We start from the raw sequence: 20,101 nt of genomic DNA on the forward strand, positions 1-20,101 counted from the left end.
AATGGCTGTCGACCTCGTCCACACCCTCGGTAGTCTGTCGGCAGGATAGACTCCCACATATCTGACATTGAGACGACGCAACGCGTGTAAGATTTCCAACGAATTCATTTGTCGCGTAACAAGACGGTGCTCGTGCGCGAGGAATTATTTGTATAGTAGAGTCGCAGGGGTTTATCTCCTTACGCGTAGAGTAGACGTTCTCGAATGATTGTGCGGAGATGGTTTGTTGAGCGTTGCTATTGGTAGGATATTCTTCTTTCTTTACACACGATATATCTTTTGCAATGTAATTACGTGATTGATTCTTGTCTTCTTCTTCTTCTTCTTCTTCTTTTTCCGTACGCCACGCCTCGATATTGCGAATTATATCGAGATTTTTATTCTTTTTCATAAAAACGCCGCTGTCAGCTTTTTCGCTTATGCTCCAATTTTCACGAGAAAGATCATCGCAGCTCGAAACAATGCTACACTCACTGCTGGTGTTTTGAGCGCCTATCCAACGTTTCAATTTGCCGGCGTTGCGTAACGCGCAAAGAAATTTGTCTGTAGAGCAAAATCGAAAACCGTGGTGAGAGCACCGATGTCCGCTCTCTTTGTCTTCCGGCAAATTTTTAAACGCCGGAGAAATTCCTTCTAAATTATATACGTTTCTGGAAAGTAGACGCCTCAGATAGCGGGTCTTTTCTTGCCCCCTGCTATAGATGTAGCGCACTCGACGTGTTATTTCTCGCAGTTGTATTACGAAACATTTAAGATCGGTTTCGCCATCGAACCACTCGATTCCGTGATAATTTCGCGAAAGCCAGTTGTTTTCTCGTCTCGATTTTTCAGGTAAATCGTCAAAGGGATAGGGAGGCGTCATAATCCAGTGTCCGATGATTGCGGAGTTAAGCGCGACAACAGCCACTTCTTTCGGAATAAACTTCTCGTCGGCATCGCGGAAACCCTGTATATCGATGACTATATCCATGGTTATGTCCAAGTACTCGCTCTTTCTTTTCAAACGAAGCGACGCCGTTCGCGTCTCGAACAAAACTGAATCTCTTTCCGTTGCTTTACACGTCATTTAAGAAAACAGACGTTAGGGAAAAATGTACGTAGTAGTAGTAGTAGAGGTGGGGGGTTTGACGTTATAAAAACCTAACCGCCAAAATCGACGATAACTTGTCGAGAGGAGTCTATTTCTAGAATATTGTCGAACTCAGCATAAACGATACAATTAACGGTCGTGGTAAGCGCCTTATCAAATTTCACTTCTAATCGCAAACTACCATGTTTCGCGAGATTCCAATGTCCGGCGCAATGAGCGGACAAGTCGGGGGTAAGATCAAAAGCGAAAAGAGTGTAGCCCTGGGCATAATCCTCTCTACTTATAGAATTTCCCTCGTTCAAGAAGTGAATGCCGGTTCCCGAGAAGAGCGTGTGGTAGGCTTTGACGTAAAGCTTTTCGTCTTTCGAGAAGTTCGGTTGTAACGGCCTACTGGGAATTTGCATACCATCGGCATACAGAGAAAAGAAATTTATACCGTAGTTTTTGAAATTAAACGGATTCAATTTTCTATCGCCATTAAGCTCTGTTATCGACAAAGCCGACTATTACACGTTTCGGCAGTTGTCCGAGTATTACATTATCTATCGATTCTCCTACGAGTCCGGCGTGAATCGTAAATGTTTTAACCTCGACTTTTGTGAGAGGATATTTGGCGGTGGTTTTACTCAACATTCTCGCGTGCGAGAGTAACACACCGGGGCTTATCTTTGCTCTTCTAACGAGCAGACTAGCGTCTAGAAGACGTATTTTTGACACCGAATTAGATTCCATGAGGCAAAACGAATCTTTCGAGCGAACGAGCCTCATTCTAACTTCCACCCCGTTGATTAGGAATTTATCCTGATTGAAAACGTCGCAGTGAAGATGCCCTATGAGATCTAACGCCTGTCCGTCTCGAATGTAACGCGAGCGTCTCACGAGTGCCTGATTCGTGGCTTGCGACTCTAGGAGAGCGTCCATTAAGCCCGGGGTATCCGCGTCCCACAAGCAGGAGATCAGATGGGAGTTTTTTGCGGGTGAAGAATAATTTAATAACGCCTCGATGTAAGCCCGATACGCGTAAGCGTTGTTTGGGGGTGACACGAGTTTTTGATTGAAATATATGTCGATTTGGTTGAACATGGAATGCAGTAAATGATTTACAGGGCCTACTTTGAACTCGGGGGTGCCAGCGGCGGTACCGCCTCCTGCTAGGGGGAAGATTCTACGCGTACGCGAAGACTCAACATGGTGTGTGTGAGATCTAGATAATCTTCCCCATGGCCGGGTATGACGAATTCTATAGGCGCGTCGTCCGCGAGCGACGTTACGGGTTTGTAATAAATCCATTGCGATCTCTCGATGCTGGTTTGTGTAGGCGGTAAAGAAAAGAGATCGAGTTCACTCTTTAAGCACTCGTTTGAATGTGTATGAAGAAAGGACATGCTCCGTAAATTCCTAATTCACACGTCGATTAAGAGAATATGTCGGCTACACTGCGTTTCTTGACTCGACGGCAGCGTCCTGTGGATGGCTTTTTTTTGTTGTTGGTCTTTCTACCTGCCGTGCGTATTTTCTTCGTTGCCCTTTTTTTGTTCGTGATTTTTCTTCGCGCGTTGCTATTCTTCGACGATTTCTTTTTGTTCGTCTGACGACGACGGCGCTTAGAAACAGCGTTGCGTCTTACGTGACTGAAGAAAGGAAACTGAAGCGCAGCTGTTTTCGCGGATACTTTATAACCTGTTCCCTTCATCAAGCTAGTTATTTTTTCTTTGGCTTTTCTTTTGAGATTTCCGCTCGATTCCTTGAGACGAGATTTGACCGCCTCCTTGAACGGCGTATTATTTTCGACATCCTCCATCACGTTAACGCCGGCTCGTAAAGCTTCTTTACCAACCGCTCGTACACCTTTACTCAGATAAGGAAGCACCCTCCTGAATAATCCTCCGAGAAAACTACCGATTCCGTGTCCTCGTTGATAGGGTGCTCCGACGAAAACCCTCGTGATTCCTCCGCTCCTACCTCCGCTATCGTAATATTTGTGGTCCTCCGGTCTAGCCATAGCGAGCGGCTTTTCCGACTGATTTTTTCTTACTGGAAACGTCTAAAGTGCAACGTCACCGTTAGCGTTCCCGATTGGAATGGTATTCTTTTTCCGAATTGATCTTTTATATCTATTTCAATCCTGCGGAAATACGTTTGTCGTAATGGGATATAATGCGGGACGGAGAAATGTTTCACTTGATTCGCGCCGTACGCGTAATAATGTCCGTAATGTTGCAGCTCGACCGGTACTATTCGAAGAAGTGGAGTTTGCACATCGCCGGTTATATAAGGTTCGCAAATATCGCAATAAACAAAAAGTTTATCGGGAATACCGCGCAGCAATCCGTGCGGTTCGACGGTATAGAAACTTCCAGCGCGCACTCCTTGTTCCGTTTTAAACCCGAGTTTAATAAAAGGCGCTGTAAAAATATCTTTGGAATTAGGTTTAGTCGCAGTCAGTGTGGTATAATATGCGGTTTGTAGGCGATTGCTAGGCGTTGGTATGGCCCCGCCGCAGCCGAGTATTCGTAGTAGATTATCGGAAACGTTCATATGATGAATCAGATTGCATTTATTTTCATCGCATGTAATGTTGAACAAGATTTTACCGCCGCTAGCGTCTTCTAGTTTCAATTTAATATGCGAATTCGCATCTTTGCAAGACGAATTAATAGCGGAGATAAGTTCCTCAATATTTTTGTAAATACCATTCGGTATTACGCCTTCCGTCGACGTTAACGGCGCCTCGTTTTTCCTCGTCTCGTGTCCATTTTCAATATCGACGAATCTAATGACATTTTCAACGTGGTTTATGTGTAAAAAAGTAGTGGGAAATTGGATCTCGTTAAGCGCGACTTCCCATTCGCCGTGTAAGTGTATAGGTTGAGGTAATTCCGTGGTGAAGGAAGTGGTTGCATTGTGCGGAAAATAACGCATACTGCTATTGCTGGGAAGAATCAAGAGAAATTGATCCGTCCTCATTTTGAACAAGCGGGGTTAAACTCGAAGCAGGGATCCAAGAATCAAACTTACTGGGATAACCACGCCAGCTAACCAGCACCTGCTTATTATTACCGCGACCCCGGCTTCTTATCACACGGTCGACGATAAACTCCTCCTCCTGCAAGTTTTTCTCAACCTGAGCCAATTCTTGTTCGTAAAAAATACCGTCTATGACTTCTCCCGCTAAATCGCTCAGCTCGTACACACGTGGTTTTCGCCAATCGAGTATGCGATGAATTCGAAATATCTCCTCACTCCACCGCGCCTCGTATCCTTTCTCGAAGACGACCTTTGCTCTACTGATACGAACGTGATCACCGACGTGGTATTTAGCCTTTCGGCGTTTTTCGTTCGCTTCGCCGTTGCTCCTCCATCGGCGCGTTATATTTTCACACGCGATACGCGCATTTTCTCTCGTAACAGCATACGGTTGCATTCTGGTGCTCGAATGACGGGTGTGATTATAGGCGTTTACGATATTCTGCAAAACATCGATGTAGCGTCGTGTATTTTTATGCGTAAAATAACGCCACATTCGTTCTTTCAACGTTCTGTTAAAGCGCTCGACGATGGCTGCTTTGACATCCGGATTGCGGGCTACGCGAAAACGAATGTCATTTTCTTCCAAAAACTTTTGTAGCGATCGCCCGACAAATTCTTTACCCTTGTCCGTTTGTAGGTATACGGGCGCGCGTCCGTTACTTCTCGAGAGCACGTTCTGAAAAGCTCTCATTACGGAATTACTCGTTTTGTCGCGCAATGGTTCTACCCAGACGTATTTACTAAGTACATCGATAATCACGAGTAAATACGAATATCCCTCGTTGTAACTTTTGAGATTTCGGAGTTCGATCAAATCTGCCTCCCACAGATCGTCGATATTCGTTACGTTGTAATGCATTCGCGGAAATTTCCGTCGCAATGGACGATGCAGCGTGTAGGCGTCTTGCGCTTCGAGCCATCGCTCGACATTGTTACGGGGCAAATTCGCCGCGCGAAACAGATTATCGACAGCCGAATAGCCGGCATAATGCGCGGGATCGTAGTACAATTTTTCAAGAGCCGTCATTCCAATTTACTCCATTCGAACAGGCGTCTCGCTGGTGGAGAATCCGTGTTTCTCTGAGGAGTGGAACTCGCCGCAGGACCGGTAAGTTTCGCGATATTTTGCGAAGAACCGGCTGTTAATAATTTTTTATTTCTCACTAGTGCGGAGGGAATGTTCAAGTCGTGAAGTAATCGCGCGAACTGAACTCTTCCCGCGGCTTTCACGGTTTTTCTATCGCGCATCGCCTCGTTTATCAGGTCTGAGATATTTGAATCTTTTACGACGTTACCGTCTATGGTCACGACTCCGTACTCGTCCCAGTTAATTCTAGTCGACGATGCTTTATCGAGCAAGCGTTTCGTCAGTAAGCGAGCTTCGGCACGGTAAGATTTCGGTACGCTTTCCACTATTCTTTCGACGCTTTTCATCACCCCGAGACTCGCGTCGTGTTCTTTCGGGAGGCTTCTCGCACGACTAGAGCCCGGAGCGAATGAGAGATCGCTCGGCGGTACTTCTTCTTCGCGAGTGTCCATCGCGTCTTCTTCCTCTTCTTCTTCCTCGGCGTTACGCGCGTCTTGATTTCGTCGTCCGTGTGCTACTCGTACAAAGTGAAGATATCGCCAAAGAGCCTCTTTGTACATCTTCCATCTCTCGGCTTCGTCGTTCGGATAGGGCGAATTAAGAATTCGACTCATCTCCGCATCGAGTCTGGATAGAGCGGTTCCGGGTGTTCGTACGGAATTATAATTATTATTATTATTATTATTAACGCTTTCGTCCGGTGTGTTTTCCACGAGCGGTGCGCCGTAGTCGGTAGTCGGTTGATGCAATTGACGCTGCATTCTCTCGAGATTTTCCGTAGAAATTAAAACCATTTTTTTCGCTCTTTCCATAACACTCGATATTATTTTCTCTCTTGTGTTTTAAGCCGTCACCTTGTCTATGATTCGCGAAAATAAGGCCTCTAATACAGGAACGATAATATAGGATAAGAATCCACCTCGTTGTATCAATAGCTTTCTTTTATTCTTCCAATTTCCGCGCTTTGACGCGATACGACGTAGCGTCGTTTTGTATTTGCTCAGACGATTTTTTTCGCGTCGTTCGAGCGCAACGTTACCATTGAGCGTGTTGAAAACGCATTCGCAAATACAGCGAATAAATTTTTCGTCCGCGGTTCGCAGGAAGGAGCTGCGTTGATTTTTGTTCAGATGACACAGCGCCTCTAGAAGACAAACGTTTCTCTTTCCGATCGAACGTCTAGCGGTTTTCGTTGCACCGTCCGACGCCGCTACTTTCATCGTGAGAAAGTCACTCGCAACTGTCGTCTCGCGAGCGATGGTGCATACTTTTTATACGCTGGATCTGCGCGGTACGTAGACGTAACGCAACGCATCGTCGGGAAAGATGCTTGTCCGAAATCGATATTTGTCCGGAGTCGATTGTTTCAGATCGAGTAATAAATATCCGTGGGGGCGCGAGGTTGCGTCAAAGTATGCTTCTTCTAGAAACTTTGGGTCATCGGGGTACACCTGTCGCGCGAGATGACGAATTTGAGCGCGATCGCGCGGGTTCTTGAAGACGACGATGTAATTGGTATTAAGCGATATGTCGCGCTGACAGCGTCCCTGGTGAAATAGATTTTGCGTGATAAGTATAACGCTGAGATTCTTATGGTGACTACCCTTTGTAAAAAGATCCACGATGACGTCGCACGAGGATGATTCTCTCATAAGATCGTCGATTATCACCAACTTTGGTGTGAGAGGATCGTGGGAATAATCATGCGCTTGTGGCAACCCCTCGCGAAACTCGATTGCATTTTTCTTTATTTTTCCCGCAGCGTTCCTTTCTTTTTTCTCAAACGCGTATTGAAGTTGTCGATAAGCATCCTGCCATTCGGCGTAATAAAATAAAACTCTTTGGAAAGAAACATCGGCCATTTCGGATAGATATTTGAGAAAAGTTTTTACAAAGACCGTTTTGCCGCATCCAGTGGGACCGCTGACGATAGACGTCCAAGGATGTTTCCAGCGTATGTCCATCTTGCGAAATGAACTCTTCGCCGTTCGCTCGCGCCTTCATAAACGAAAAAAATCAGCGAAACACTATGACGCGATAAGCTTACTGCCCACTGACGGCGGCGGCGGCGGCGGCGGCGGCGGCGGCGGCGGCGGCGACCGCTTGCTCGCGCTAGCGTACAACTCGCGGACTCGAACAAGCTGATTCGGTCCGCGGAGACGCTGGACAAGCGCAACCGCGCTAGCGTACAACTCGCGGACTCGAACAAGCTGATTCGGTCCGCGGAGACGCTGGACAAGCGCAACCACCGAAATTGCTCGCGCCAGCGTCCAAGAGTGGAAACGCTACTTCGCGCGATGAAACGCTTTTTTTTCTCGGAAAAAATGAGGGTTTTATACGGGAAAGTAAGTTAGGAGGAAGAAAAATCTTTAAGAAAAATTATGCGAGAAAACATTTATTTTTACGAATAAAAGTACATGATTTGAGAAAAATAAAAATATTCGTTTTTATTTCTTAAATTTTTTATAGTTTTTACATGGTTTTTATACAATTATACATTTTACATTTTAAAACTAGCAATATTTTCTTAAATTAAATAAAAAAATTTTTTATTTATACTTTTACAAAAATTTATAAATCTACTTAAAGCTATTTATATAAAGTCGGAAAACACACGCTAACCGTCGACAGCGAAAGAACAATTCTGTAAAAATTATCGAATCGCGTAACCGTAAGGAACGGAACAACGACTATTGATAAATCTACGTTTCAATAGCACAGGAGTACAAGCTTTCACTTCGTCGCGAGTTATTAACTCGTGAAAAGCCGTACGCCGAATTGCTCTGAAACGTAGATTTATCGATGTTCTATGTGACTTTCCTTCTTCTTCTTCTTCTTCTTCACTTTCCTCTTCTCGTCCCTCTCGCTCTTTTTGCAATATTAATTCTCTTATACTATTAAAATTGACTAAGCATGAGTTTGCAAAGTTTAGGGTTATACCTTTTACTTTGCAAACTTCGTGCGTGAGTCCTTCCGGTGTGCGAACAACGTAAGCATAAAATTTCGGGCCACCGGATACAAACGCCTCGATGTAACTACCGGACCCATAGCTTTCGAGTTCGTTCGTCATATCGCCCAAAAAATTACCCGTACGCGGCTCGTATTCGGAAGGATCATCGCTGCTTACATAAATGCAAGAATCGGTATCGTAATATAAAACGCGTCGATCTAAGCGTTCTAAATATTTATACAACACTAATCGCGCTAGCGCCGTCGTGTACGCCGCTAAAACGACGTTGGTAAGAGGCGAGGGAACGTCGGCCTCTTCCCGCAGTCGCCATGAAACATACATCGCATCTTCGTTTACCGGCAGTATTTCGGTTATTTCATGTTTGGGGCTTGTGAGCAAACTCGCTAATCGTTGCTGAGTTTTTACGATTTCGGTATTCGTTAGGTTGGGTCGTTGGCCGAATTTCCCCCAAAAAGAATTTAAACACAACTTCGCGACCGAACGTAATCCCGAATTTTTCGCGATATTGTTACTTTCGAGAACGATACCTTCGGTTTCCTCGTAATCGCGAAGATATCGTTCTTTAGCCTCGTCATCGGTACATTCACTCGGCCACCCGCTGGCTTCTTGTTTTAATTTTAAAAATGTATTAATATATTCGGCGAATAACCCACCCTGCCGCGTACCGTGATCGTAGCGTGTTGCGTTGTACTGCCAAATCTCGCTAACCTCCGACACGAAATAACCTTTTTCAAGCGCTTTGCGCAATTCGCACGATACCCATGTACCCGTAAATTCACGTTCGGAAGGCCTGTGTGTACAATCTTCGCGTGAAAATGTTTCGCAGCAACTGCGGCACAACGCGAATAACAATTTTCCGCGTACGCGATACGGTAACACGGGGTGAAAGACATCGCGCGGTGCGAGTACCTTGCAACGTACGAGGCCTTCGACGGAGTCGAAATTGTAATTCGGGCCTTCTCCGATTAGCACCGAACATTCCTCCCCGACATACACCGTGGGATGTCCGATCGGAAAAGTACCCGTTTTTAAAACATACGGATACAGAGAACATACATCGATGTATCGTATCTTCTCTGTACCCGTAATTTCATATCGAGTCGCGACATTCCCCGTACGGCCGCCGTAAAACGCATCGCGCGGATTGAGCGGTTCGTTTTCAACCATTCGATGGTGCTGTAAATATTCCCGCATTACGCTATTTACAGCCATCGCACGATCGAAATCGCACTCCCATTTCTCCGTCACCGTGTATCCGCGTTTTCTAAGACGATATGTCGTTGCGATTGTATGCTCATAACGCAAATCGATCGTATCCCTACGTTCACTGTTTACGGAGAGGTTACTGTCGCGGTTGATTCTAAAGCACGACGGGCAACCGTGCCAAAAACATCCGTAAAATTGAAACACGTGATGTCGCGTTACGCCGTTTTCTAACGATTCGTAATATCCGTCGACGAGTGTGCCGTCGAGTACGCGATATTCGCGGGTACGCCCTGCGTGAATAATAGGATGTCCGAGCTCTCGCTCCATCCACACCAGCCAACGCAGTGCTTTGCGCGATTGCGTATTCGCGTGTCTGTACCCACCCGGTGGAATTATACCAATCTCGCTTTCACGCAGAAAGTTTTTTCTAAAAACCCTCATACACGTGGAAGCGATTGTTGTACATTCCTCGAACGGGCACACTTTTCCGCGCCTCAGGAAAATTTTCCTAAAAGCCATGCACGCTCGTCTAAGAATATCCACGTCGTTGCGACAATAGCGCGATATCTCGAGTTGAAAATCAAAAATATAATTCGCCCGGGTTAACTCGTCGTGCCATGCTAAAAACTGTTCGCGTTCTTTCGTATTCATAGTTTCCGGAGAGTAATACTCGACGCCCGGCAACGGTCCTACATGAAATTGATTATCGAGCGTGTTAAATAAATGCAGAAAGACGCCTTTATCCAAAGTATTCGCCAGCCCGAAAGCCTTTGGTAATTCGGATAACCGCATCGGCATATAATTAACACTGTCGATAAATTTCGTATTTCCTACCGTTAGTACTATGATTTTAGTACCGCTCAAAATTACACGAGGTTCTGTCGAAATACCGCTTTCTACTAAATATCGGAGGATAAATTGCGCGTCGAACGATTTTGCGTTATGAGCAATACAAATTATTTTTTTAAAATATGTCGTCGGACGCGTCGCGAAATTTACAAATTCTTTAACAGGATCGTGACGAAATGTAAATTCGCGGATACCGCACCAACGACACCGCACCGACATATCTTCTATTTCCGCGCACGATTCGCAAATCTGCTGCGCGACGCAGAGAGTGGGCACGTGAATTTTTACATTAGCGGTACCTCGAAGCGTTTCATCCTGTCGTGTTTCGAAATCGTAAAACACGAATGCGGAGCGGTTTTCTGTTTTCGACTCGTGTTCATCCTCATTTTGATCTTCGAAATGCTCTTCCGAAGAGCGACCCACGATGCTACTCGAAGCTCGATTGATCGGCATCATGCAGCAATAATGATTTAGCGGTTGGTGAGAACGACACGTGAAACAGAAAGCCGCGCCGCATTCGTGCTGTTTCTTTCGTTCGATTACACGACCGCACTCGCCGCAAAATCGTATAACGCTACAAACGCTTTGAAGCGAATGCCCGTCGTACGATTTTTGCGCGCGATGACGCTCGAGGCACGCGCGATTAAAAAATTCGCGATTACATTCCGTGCAGCGTATTCGCTCATGTTCGAATCTCTCGCAAGTTGGAACCATGTTACAACGCGGGCATTTATTAGAGCATCGATGCCCTTTCGCGTCACTGCGATAAGCTACGTTGCACGGAATGCAATACCCTCTACTTCCAGCAGCGGCTCTTAAATTTAAAATCACGCTATAATGACGCGATTCGGCGACAAATAAAATATTTAATCGAGATATAGGTTCTCGATGTAGAGAGGCTAGCACCGCTGTTCCGTCGAATAACGGTTTACCCCCGCGACCAAAAGTGTCGGAATTGTAAACTATTATCGCGACATTTTCCGCGGCTAAATATTGTTGGAAATGTTCAATTTCCCTAATTCCGCAGCCGACTTCCGGAATCGCGATACCGACTTTTTTCGTCAACTCGACGGCGAGTTCGCGTTGCAACGACGAATTTCGTTTTCTCACCGCGTTCCATCTCGCATGCAACTCGCCCGTACGCACATTTCCACGCTCGTTATAAATCTGTGCCGTCACGAGCGCGCGAGGAAAACACAGATTATCGTTGTTGTTTATTGTTAAAATCGAACGTTTACCAACAATATCTAGAGCGTTATATCCACGTCCCGTGGGAGGGGTAATACGAAAAACGCGAATATTAAACTTTTGCGCTACGTTTAACCCCCCTGAACTTTGAGCTAATAAACTCACGAGATTCCAAATGTTCTCGGGAGTCAAATCGTTCGCCGGACGGAACGATATTCCAGCGGGGCCGTGAGAAAGAGCCGGAGAGTCGAAAGACAATCCAACATAATCTCCCGGTACGCATGAAAATATCGCGTAAGAGTGAATTTCGCGAAACGCGTTTTCCAATCGCGTGTAAACCTCCCCTCCTCCCTCGGGAAACGGAAGTATACGGAATCTAGCTTCTCTACCCTCTATCCCGAAATTTCTAAATCTACGCGTGTTTTCCGATACTAATTCTATATAATTAAAATTATCGCCGACCTGATTATTATTCCTTTCCGCCGCCGATGCTGCATCGATATCCTCCGCTCGCCTCGTTTCCTCCTCCTCCGTTCTTTCCTCTTCCTGCGGCGCTCTTTCGTCGGTTTCGCCAGTCGATTCCACGCCCGACCGAGTTTCCTCCGACTCTTCTTCTTCTCTACCGCCACCTGTTTGAACTGCAAAAGTCAAAATTAAAAAATTAGCGAATTAATTAAAAATTTGATAAAATATATTTTATATCTTCATGCTCGAATTTTATTTGCAATAAAAATCGAAAAAGTGTTAAATCAGCTCACCTCTAGATTTTCTTCTTTTTTATTTTACACCCTCGTTTGATAATTGTAATCGGGAGAGTAAGAAATCACAGGGGGACTGTATCCTGTGAAAATTTTAATGTTTAATTTTAATGTTTAAAAAATAAAATTCGAGCATAAAAGCAACTGTAAAAATTTGCAATCTTTCTTACCTCTGTCACCCCATCCGTCGTGGCTTTGTTCATCCTCTCCTTCATAATTCCTCTCCTGTAATTCCTCTTCCTGCTCTTCCTCCTCCTGCTCTTCTTCTTCGTCTTCCTGCTCTTCCTCTTCCTCCTCCTCCTCCTGCTCTTCCTCCTGCTCTTCCTCTTCGTCGTCAGCCTCGGGTAATATTACACTCTGTTGACGGTCGTTATCTAAAAATTTACGTTATTAATTTTTCAAATTTTTTAGTTATTTTATGCTTCTGCTAAGATAACTTTTTTTATCACTTACTGTACAAAGGACTGAATATTTCCTCCTCATCGAACGAGCTCACTTCGCGAGGAGCCGACTGACTCGTCGATTCGTTGCTCACAAGATCGACAAGCTCCGGCGTAAGAATAATTCGCGCGCGAGCTAAAACATTAAATTTTTTGAAAAATTTCCTAATATTAAATCAATGCTGTTATTTCATATAAATTACTTTTACGAAGGTCTATTACTTACACGAAGGTCCAGCCTCAGGCGAGGTATCGTCTCGTCGTCGTCTTACCCCGCGGCGTTGAGTAGCTCGCTCTTCGACATAATTTTGACGCTCGCTACGCACCACACCCTCCACCACCATAACTTTTTTCGGCTCGTGACATTGTAGCGTTCCTAAAAAATAATGATTTTAATTTTTTTAAATTTTGTTTTAAATATTCATAATAAAAAATAGAAACTTACCATTTTTTACCGCACCACGATAGTAATTCAGCAGGCCGGCGATATAGCCTCCCGCATCCTCTTCTTCGTTGTCGTTAAACACACGTCTCATCTCGATTATTTCGCCGGCAATAATCAAAAGCTGGAGGTAAATCGAGAAATGCCCCAAACGGAATAAAACCGCGAGCACCGCGGTAGGGCACGCACCCGCAAACTTTGCGAATACAACACAATTATTATCGTCGTTGTCGGATAACGACGATAAATAATTATCGATGCAGAGCCCGTTTAAACTACGCGTCAATCGCAAACACGATTCGATAATTTCCCGCAAACTAGACATTTTTAATTCAACGTGGCTTCGATACGCGGTGAAATCACACGAAGACGGAAATACAGATCGCTATGATCCCGAATGCGCGAGAAAATGTGAAACTGTGCGATTTTTTAGCGTCTTCCCGTTTTATACCAGTTTTCCCCACCTTGAGAAAATTTAGGAAAAAAGCATTGTTTGTTTTCAAATATTTTTATTACACTTCCTTTGAAACCGGACAACGGTCCAGGTCCTTTCGTCGTACAACGTTTCGCTCGTACTTTTCACGATAATCCTATTATTCAACGAACGGTACTTCAAGATAGGAGAGCGAGGCGCCTCGGAAAAAATAAAAATAACAAATAATCGAATCGGGATAAGAATAATCCTATAGTATTGAACACGTAGTAAAAATTCCGACGACGCTTAACTTGTTAAGAAATACTACGCAACGGGTGGAAATTCTGTTGTTTGAATAAGAATAATCCTCTATATAACAATCACGTAGTAAAAACCACAATAGAGTGCAAAAATTTTTCCGTTGTAAAATCATGAAAATTTATTCCGTAACATGTCGCGACATGAAAATCGAAACTTTCTTTTATCTAGTAGAATTTTCGTGGGAATTCGGAAAAGTAATATTTGTCAATGCTTCGCCTTTGCGACCAATCATAGTGCTTAAAAGTTTATGTGTTCAAATTTCCCCCACCGTTTTTCCGATTTTCTATTACGCGGAAGATTGTAACATTTTTCTCATTCGTCTCCTAGCATTCGAACCTGCAAGATCAACAGCGAACAAGTTTCAGTTTTCGTGTTTTCGTTTTGCGTCTGCGTATAAAAATCAGTGTCATGGATAAACGCCGGGAAATTGTGAAATCCGAAAAACCGACAAAGTGCAGCGACACTTCCGAAGCAAGATGCGACATCACCGAAAAAATTGTGCAGAATTGCATGCTATTATCTACAACATATGGATTGAATTTTTCTTATACGAAGAAAATTCATGTTGGGCTGCAAACTTCAATTAACAGCGACGAGTTTGATTTCCAACCTTTCGTTAAATTTTCATCCAAGGGAGCCGATGGTATTTGCTTCAACATGGCGGAATGGCAAAAATTTCAAGAAAATATGAAGCAAATGTCGGATTACTTAAATGGAAATAGTATTACGGCAAACTCGATTATTATCAACAAGATAATTATAAATTTCACCACTGCTTATGGAGCAAGAGCTTTGTTATTGACATATCGAGAAAACGGACAAGAAGTTCAACCTTTGGAAAATACCACGACTAAAGAAGAAATTCATGCTCCAAAGAAACGCTGGACTTATTCGCTCGCTATAGCAATGCAGAGAGCTAGTTTTCTGGGACTAGAAAATATACTCGAATGTGTAAACGCTAATTTGAATCGACTGAATATAATCACCACTAGTGCCAATGATTGCGCTAAATATCTTATTAATGAAATACAAATAAGACTACCTATCGTGGGTTATATCGAAAACGATATTATAAAACTCGCGTTCAAATCTAATTGTCGCGAAATACAAACTAATGTACGTACGCAACTAAAAGATTTAACATTTCTCGACGATCAATTTGAAATTGTATTTTTAGAATTAATTGCTCTTTACTTCGATCAAATTGTACATATAATTAGATTTCAACGAAAATTGTAATTCATACATTAATGTATACTTTTATCATTTATAATTAAATTTGATTCTATTGAAAATCATAAAATGTATAAACTTTATTTTGTCAGTTCAATTATGTATTTTTAAGAAAAAATTCCAAATAAACGATTTTGTATTCCATTTCTCGTGTTTGTTTCCTTCCTCTTTTCGCATGTTCCTGCACTCGACAATCCTTACAGCGCGCTCAATCCGCGGGGTGGCTCATTCCGTTCACGAGATATCGCTGCCACCTTAACCAGCATGCCGAATATCAGACTAAAAGTCGTCCGATCATTCGTCGCTGCGTTCTTTTGTTCGCTATACCGGCGCACGCTCTATACCGTTTGCACCCCCTTAGTCGTCATCTCGTCGAATATCGGTCTAGCAGAATCCACCGTTTGACTCCGTCGTTCTTTTGTTCTCCCATACTTGCCCGCTCGCAGGTCGTAGTTCTATCATCCCCCGCTCGACACCTTGGCGATGTTTGTTTACATTTCCCATACCTGCCAGAGAGTCCGGGGTACCTCATATAGACGCGGCCCCACCATAAATACGCTCCTTCACGAGGCGACTGTGTGACGTCGTTTGTTTTGATGCCCCATACCTGCCAGAGAGTACGGGGTACCTCATGTAGACGCGGCCCCACCATAAATACGACCCTTCGCGAGGCGACTGTGTGACGTCGTTTGTTTTGACGTCCCATACCTGCCAGAGAGTCCGGGGTACCTCATGTAGACGCGGCTCCACCATAAATACGTCCCTTCCCTTCACGGACTAGAGGCGACTGTGTGACGTCGTTTGTTTTGATGCCCCATACCTGCCTGAGAGTCCGGGGTACCTTATGTAGACGCGGCTCCACCATAAATACGTCCCTTCCCTTCACGGACTAGAGGCGACTGTGTGACGTCGTTTGTTTTGGTACCCCATACCTGCCAGGTCCCATACCTGCCAGGCCCCATAGCTATAAATACGACCCTACGACTTATTTCATTTGATCTATAGGTAGCCATGCGGACTAGGACCAGGACTAGAAACCCAGCGATCCAGGTTCGAACCCGGTTTGGATTTTCTCAATTCGGAAAAATAAAAATTTCCGCCATCTTGTTTACCCGTAGCCGCCATCTTTTTTTCCCATCCCGTCAGAGAGGAGTGGGGGAATGTTTTGGCGCCAGACCCACCGCGAGGGGCCTAGACGGGGTAGGTGGTGGGGGTTTGTTGTGACGGCCCATACCTGCCAACATACTACTCTGGCTTATCTTATTCTATATTGCCAGTCCACGAGAAAACCGCCTCTGGCTTATCTTATTCTATATTGCCAGTCCACGAGAAAACCGCCTCTGGCTTATCTAATTCTATATTGCCAGTCCACGAGAAAACCGCCTCTGGCTTTATAAATTATAATTAACACTATGTACTATTAAGTAATATAAAAAATTATTTACATAACAATAATCAATCTATGTAAATGTGTTAATTTTTCAGTTTTAAAAAGATAAATAAAGAAAAGATTGCTATCATGTATATCATATTTTATTAAAAGTTATATTAAAAACATTTTATTGAGTGTGCTTAAAGTTTCGATAAAATATCTCGAAGATAATTTATTTGACGGGAAAATGTTTTGTACAAAAGTTTTAGGGTTTTAAATAATCTATATACTGATCTGTTCAGTTTTATCACCTCTGTGAAGTTGGCCCCCATTTTTCAAAATTGAAAAAAATTATTAGAATTCTGGATGCCCCCTGAAGAGTTCTAGAGTTCTCAGACCATTTTAGAAAGAGTTCTGCCATTTAAAGTAAAGAAAACACCAATTAGAAAATCGGGGGGCTAACTTCACGACGCCCCCCATTATGTAAAAAATCCAAATTTTTTTATAGTTCTGAGTACATTTTAAATAATTCTATAGTTGTAGATAAGTTTCAAAAATAGTTCTGCTCGAAATACTACGTAAATTAAATTTGAAATTCTCGACTTAGAAAACGAAAAATAGCGAGAACTCATTCAATTTTGATTTTAGCGTTTCGAGTCTTCAGAATAATCGTTAGAACTCGTGAGGGGCTATACAGAACTTTCAACAGAACTGCCGGTAACCGAGAGAAAATTTTTTTTTTGTAGGACTTAGAAATTTTTCGAATCCGAAACTTCAACCATCGAGAACTTTTTTATTTCGCCTCTGAGCGCTTCGAGTGTTAATAATTATCGTTAGAACTCTTCGGGAGGCGTCCAGAACTCTCAACAGAACTGCCGGTTACCGAGAAAAAATTTTATTTTCTGTAGGACTTAGAAATTTGTCGAATCCGAAACTTCAACCATCGATAACTTTTTTATTTTGCCTCTGAGCGCTTCGAGTGTTAATAATTATCGTTAGAACTCGTGAGGGGCTATACAGAACTCTCAACAGAACTGCCAGTTACCGAGAAAAATTTTTTCTAATTAGAAAAATTTCTAACAAAAATTTTTCTCGATAACCGGCAGTTTTGTTGAGAGTTCTGGACGCCCCCCGAAGAGTTCTAACGATAATTATTAACACTCGAAGCGCTAAGAGGCAAAATAAAAAAGTTCTCGATGGTTGAAGTTTCGGATTCGAAAAATTTCTCCTACAGAAAAAAAATGTTTTCTCGGTAACCGGCAGTTCTGTTGAGAGTTCTGTATAGCCCCTCATGAGTTCTAACGATAATTATTAACACTCGAAACGCTAAAATCAAAATTGAATGAGTTCTCGCTATTTTTCGTTTTCTAAGTCGAGAATTTCAAATTTAATTTACGTAGTATTTCGAGCAGAACTATTTTTGAAACTTATCTACAACTATAGAATTATTTGAAATCTACTCAGAACTATAAAAAAATTTGGATTTTTTACATAATGATCTGAGAACTCTAGAACTCTTCAGGGGGCATCCAGAATTCTAATAATTTTTTTCAATTTTAAAAAATGGGAAGTCAACTTCACAGATGTATACTTTCAGTGGAGGCGCTTCGGAGATTTGAAGGTCATCTTCATTTTTTTAAATAGGACTACCCAAATTTGTTTATACAAATCGATTTCTTGCAATATTCGGCGTAAAAAGTTATAGAAGTAGTATAGCCGAAAATTGAATACCTTACGAGATATTTTATATTTTTATTTTACATAATTTTACATAAACTATAAAATATCTCGTTAAATATTTATTTTTTAATTATCTTACTTCAACACTTTTATGCACAAAATAATGAAAGAGATAGATTGATGTCAAAAAGACACATTGTTATCTTTAAGAAAAATATTATATGATTGATCATTTTAGCAACATATTTTTTTTTAAGACAACTATGTTTTTTTACATTAGTCGATTCCTCTCATTATTTTGTGCATAAAAGTGTTAAGGAAAGATAATTGAAAAATTATTATTTAACGAGATATTTTATAGTTTTTGTAATATAATGTCTAATTAAAGTATAAAATATCTCATAAAATATTCAATCTTACGCCGAATATCGCAAAGAATTAATTTCTATTACAAAATTAGGATACTTCTGTTTAAAAAAATTAAGATAACTTTCAAATCTCCGAAGCGCCTCCACTCAAGGTCAAACTGATAAGATCACTATATAGATCTTTTGTAATCCTATGACTTTAGTATAAAACATTTTTCTGTAAAATGATATTTATTCCATAAATAACTGTTATTTTTATTTTGTTTATTGTTTTATACAGAGTGTCTCGTTTTAACTTTGGCATCGAAATATCATGTAAATAACATATTTTTATGGAAAATGTTTCACATAAAAGTACTTTGGTTTGAAGGGAAAGAAAAAATGGGGACATTATGTTCACTTTGGATGGAGACGCTTCCGAGATTGAAAGGTCCTTTTTAAATGGAGATCATCCTAATTAGTTGTTATTAATCTATTCCTTGCAATATTCGGTATTAAATGTTATAAGAGTAGGGTGGCAAAAAATAGAATTGTGTACGAAATATTTTATACTTCAATTTAACATAATAAAGTATTTAATGTCTCGTTCAATATTAATTTTTAAATAATCTTACCAAAATACTTTTATGCACAAAATAAGGAGAGGAATCAATTCGTGTGAAAGAAAACATTGTTATTTATGAAAAGAAAAAAGTAATAATATTTTAGTTGCATATTTGTTAGACAACTGTGTTTTTTTCACACGAATTGATTCCTCTCATTGTTTTGCGAATAAAAGTGTACAGGTAAGATTATTGGAAAGTAAATATTAAAATAAATGAATTTTAGTGAATAATAAGTGAATATACTAGATATTTCATGTAATGAAATCAAGTTAATGTAAAATTATGTGAAATGTTAGTAAAAAATATTTCGTTATTCCATTTTTGGCCACCTTACCCTTGTAACATTAAACGGGTGCTAAGTTCACATAGGTTCAAAGCGCCTCCATCCAACATAAAAATAATATCCTTATTTTTTTCTCCTATTCGAATCAAACAACTTTAATGTGAAACATTTTCCACCCAAATTTGTCATGTACAAGATATTTTTATGCAACAGTTAAAATGGGACGCCGTGTATATTCAATTTTTAAATACAAAAATTATTGCATGTTTTTATAACTGATATTGGAACATGTTCCAAATGGTATCAGAAAATTATTTTTTTAAAATGCTATTATTTCGAAAATAGTTTAAGATCTGTTATAAGAACATGCACTACAAATGAAATAATGGCTGAACAGATTTAATAATGTAACAGTATTTCAACACTTCAGAGACGAAACTTGTTTTTCATCTTCAATTTAACAATAGTAAAAATACACAGTCAATAATTAAAATAAAGAAAAAAATATCATGTCACTTGACTGAGTAATAGTAACAATAATATACTATATTACTTTTTCTATAATATATTTTATTTTTTGACAAAACATCATTCTATACTTTAATCACAATAAAATTGTTTTAAAGATGAGAACATCTTATGATAAACAAGTAAAAAGTTATTTTATGGTATACAATAGAAGTGAATCAAGTAATTAGATAAGCAGATACATGTATTGTGTGCATGTATTTTTGGAACAATATTTTAACAATGATAATTAAAC

The 20,101-nt window shown here is 41.4% G+C and overlaps 4 protein-coding genes across 4 annotated transcripts; 1 reads left to right on the top strand and 3 right to left on the bottom strand.

Moving 5' to 3' along the window:
• Positions 1 to 4,016: 4,016 nt before the first annotated feature.
• LOC137001705 (uncharacterized) lies at positions 4,017 to 5,147 on the bottom strand. Its single transcript, XM_067360812.1, has one exon. It carries the CDS (start codon positions 5,145 to 5,147, stop codon positions 4,017 to 4,019), a length of 1,131 nt encoding a protein of 376 aa, XP_067216913.1.
• A 2,524-nt stretch (positions 5,148 to 7,671) lies between these two features.
• Positions 7,672 to 9,432, bottom strand: LOC137001549 (uncharacterized). Its single transcript, XM_067360605.1, has one exon. The coding sequence runs from the start codon at positions 9,388 to 9,390 to the stop codon at positions 7,861 to 7,863; it is 1,530 nt and encodes a 509-aa protein (XP_067216706.1). The 5' UTR covers positions 9,391 to 9,432; the 3' UTR covers positions 7,672 to 7,860.
• Positions 9,433 to 12,293: 2,861 nt separating this feature from the next.
• LOC137001496 (histone H3.v1-like) lies at positions 12,294 to 12,963 on the bottom strand. The gene is made up of 3 exons (XM_067360464.1): positions 12,846 to 12,963; positions 12,633 to 12,755; positions 12,294 to 12,553 (listed from the first exon to the last, which is right to left on the bottom strand). Exons 1-3 carry the CDS (start codon positions 12,961 to 12,963, stop codon positions 12,294 to 12,296), a joined length of 501 nt encoding a protein of 166 aa, XP_067216565.1.
• A 320-nt stretch (positions 12,964 to 13,283) lies between these two features.
• On the top strand, positions 13,284 to 15,075 carry LOC137001495 (uncharacterized). Its single transcript, XM_067360463.1, has one exon. The coding sequence runs from the start codon at positions 14,206 to 14,208 to the stop codon at positions 15,034 to 15,036; it is 831 nt and encodes a 276-aa protein (XP_067216564.1). The 5' UTR covers positions 13,284 to 14,205; the 3' UTR covers positions 15,037 to 15,075.
• The last annotated feature ends 5,026 nt before the right edge of the window (positions 15,076 to 20,101 follow it).

The sequence above is a fragment of the Linepithema humile genome, chromosome 8 (genome assembly GCF_040581485.1).
Source record: "Linepithema humile isolate Giens D197 chromosome 8, Lhum_UNIL_v1.0, whole genome shotgun sequence".
NCBI classification, from domain to species: Eukaryota; Metazoa; Arthropoda; class Insecta; order Hymenoptera; family Formicidae; genus Linepithema; species Linepithema humile.

Bases quoted from the DNA above. Each gene is read 5' to 3' on its own strand.
- LOC137001705 (XM_067360812.1), bottom strand. From the start codon at position 5,147: ATGACGGCTCTTGAAAAATTGTACTACGATCCCGCGCATTATGCCGGC.
- LOC137001549 (XM_067360605.1), bottom strand. From the start codon at position 9,390: ATGGCTGTAAATAGCGTAATGCGGGAATATTTACAGCACCATCGAATG.
- LOC137001496 (XM_067360464.1), bottom strand. From the start codon at position 12,963: ATGGTGGTGGAGGGTGTGGTGCGTAGCGAGCGTCAAAATTATGTCGAA. The intron at 12,756-12,845 runs GTAAGTAATAGA...TTAATGTTTTAG, and splicing joins GCCTGAGGCTGGACCTTCGT to CTCGCGCGCGAATTATTCTT. The intron at 12,554-12,632 runs GTAAGTGATAAA...GTAAATTTTTAG, and splicing joins AATATTCAGTCCTTTGTACA to ATAACGACCGTCAACAGAGT.
- LOC137001495 (XM_067360463.1), top strand. From the start codon at position 14,206: ATGGATAAACGCCGGGAAATTGTGAAATCCGAAAAACCGACAAAGTGC.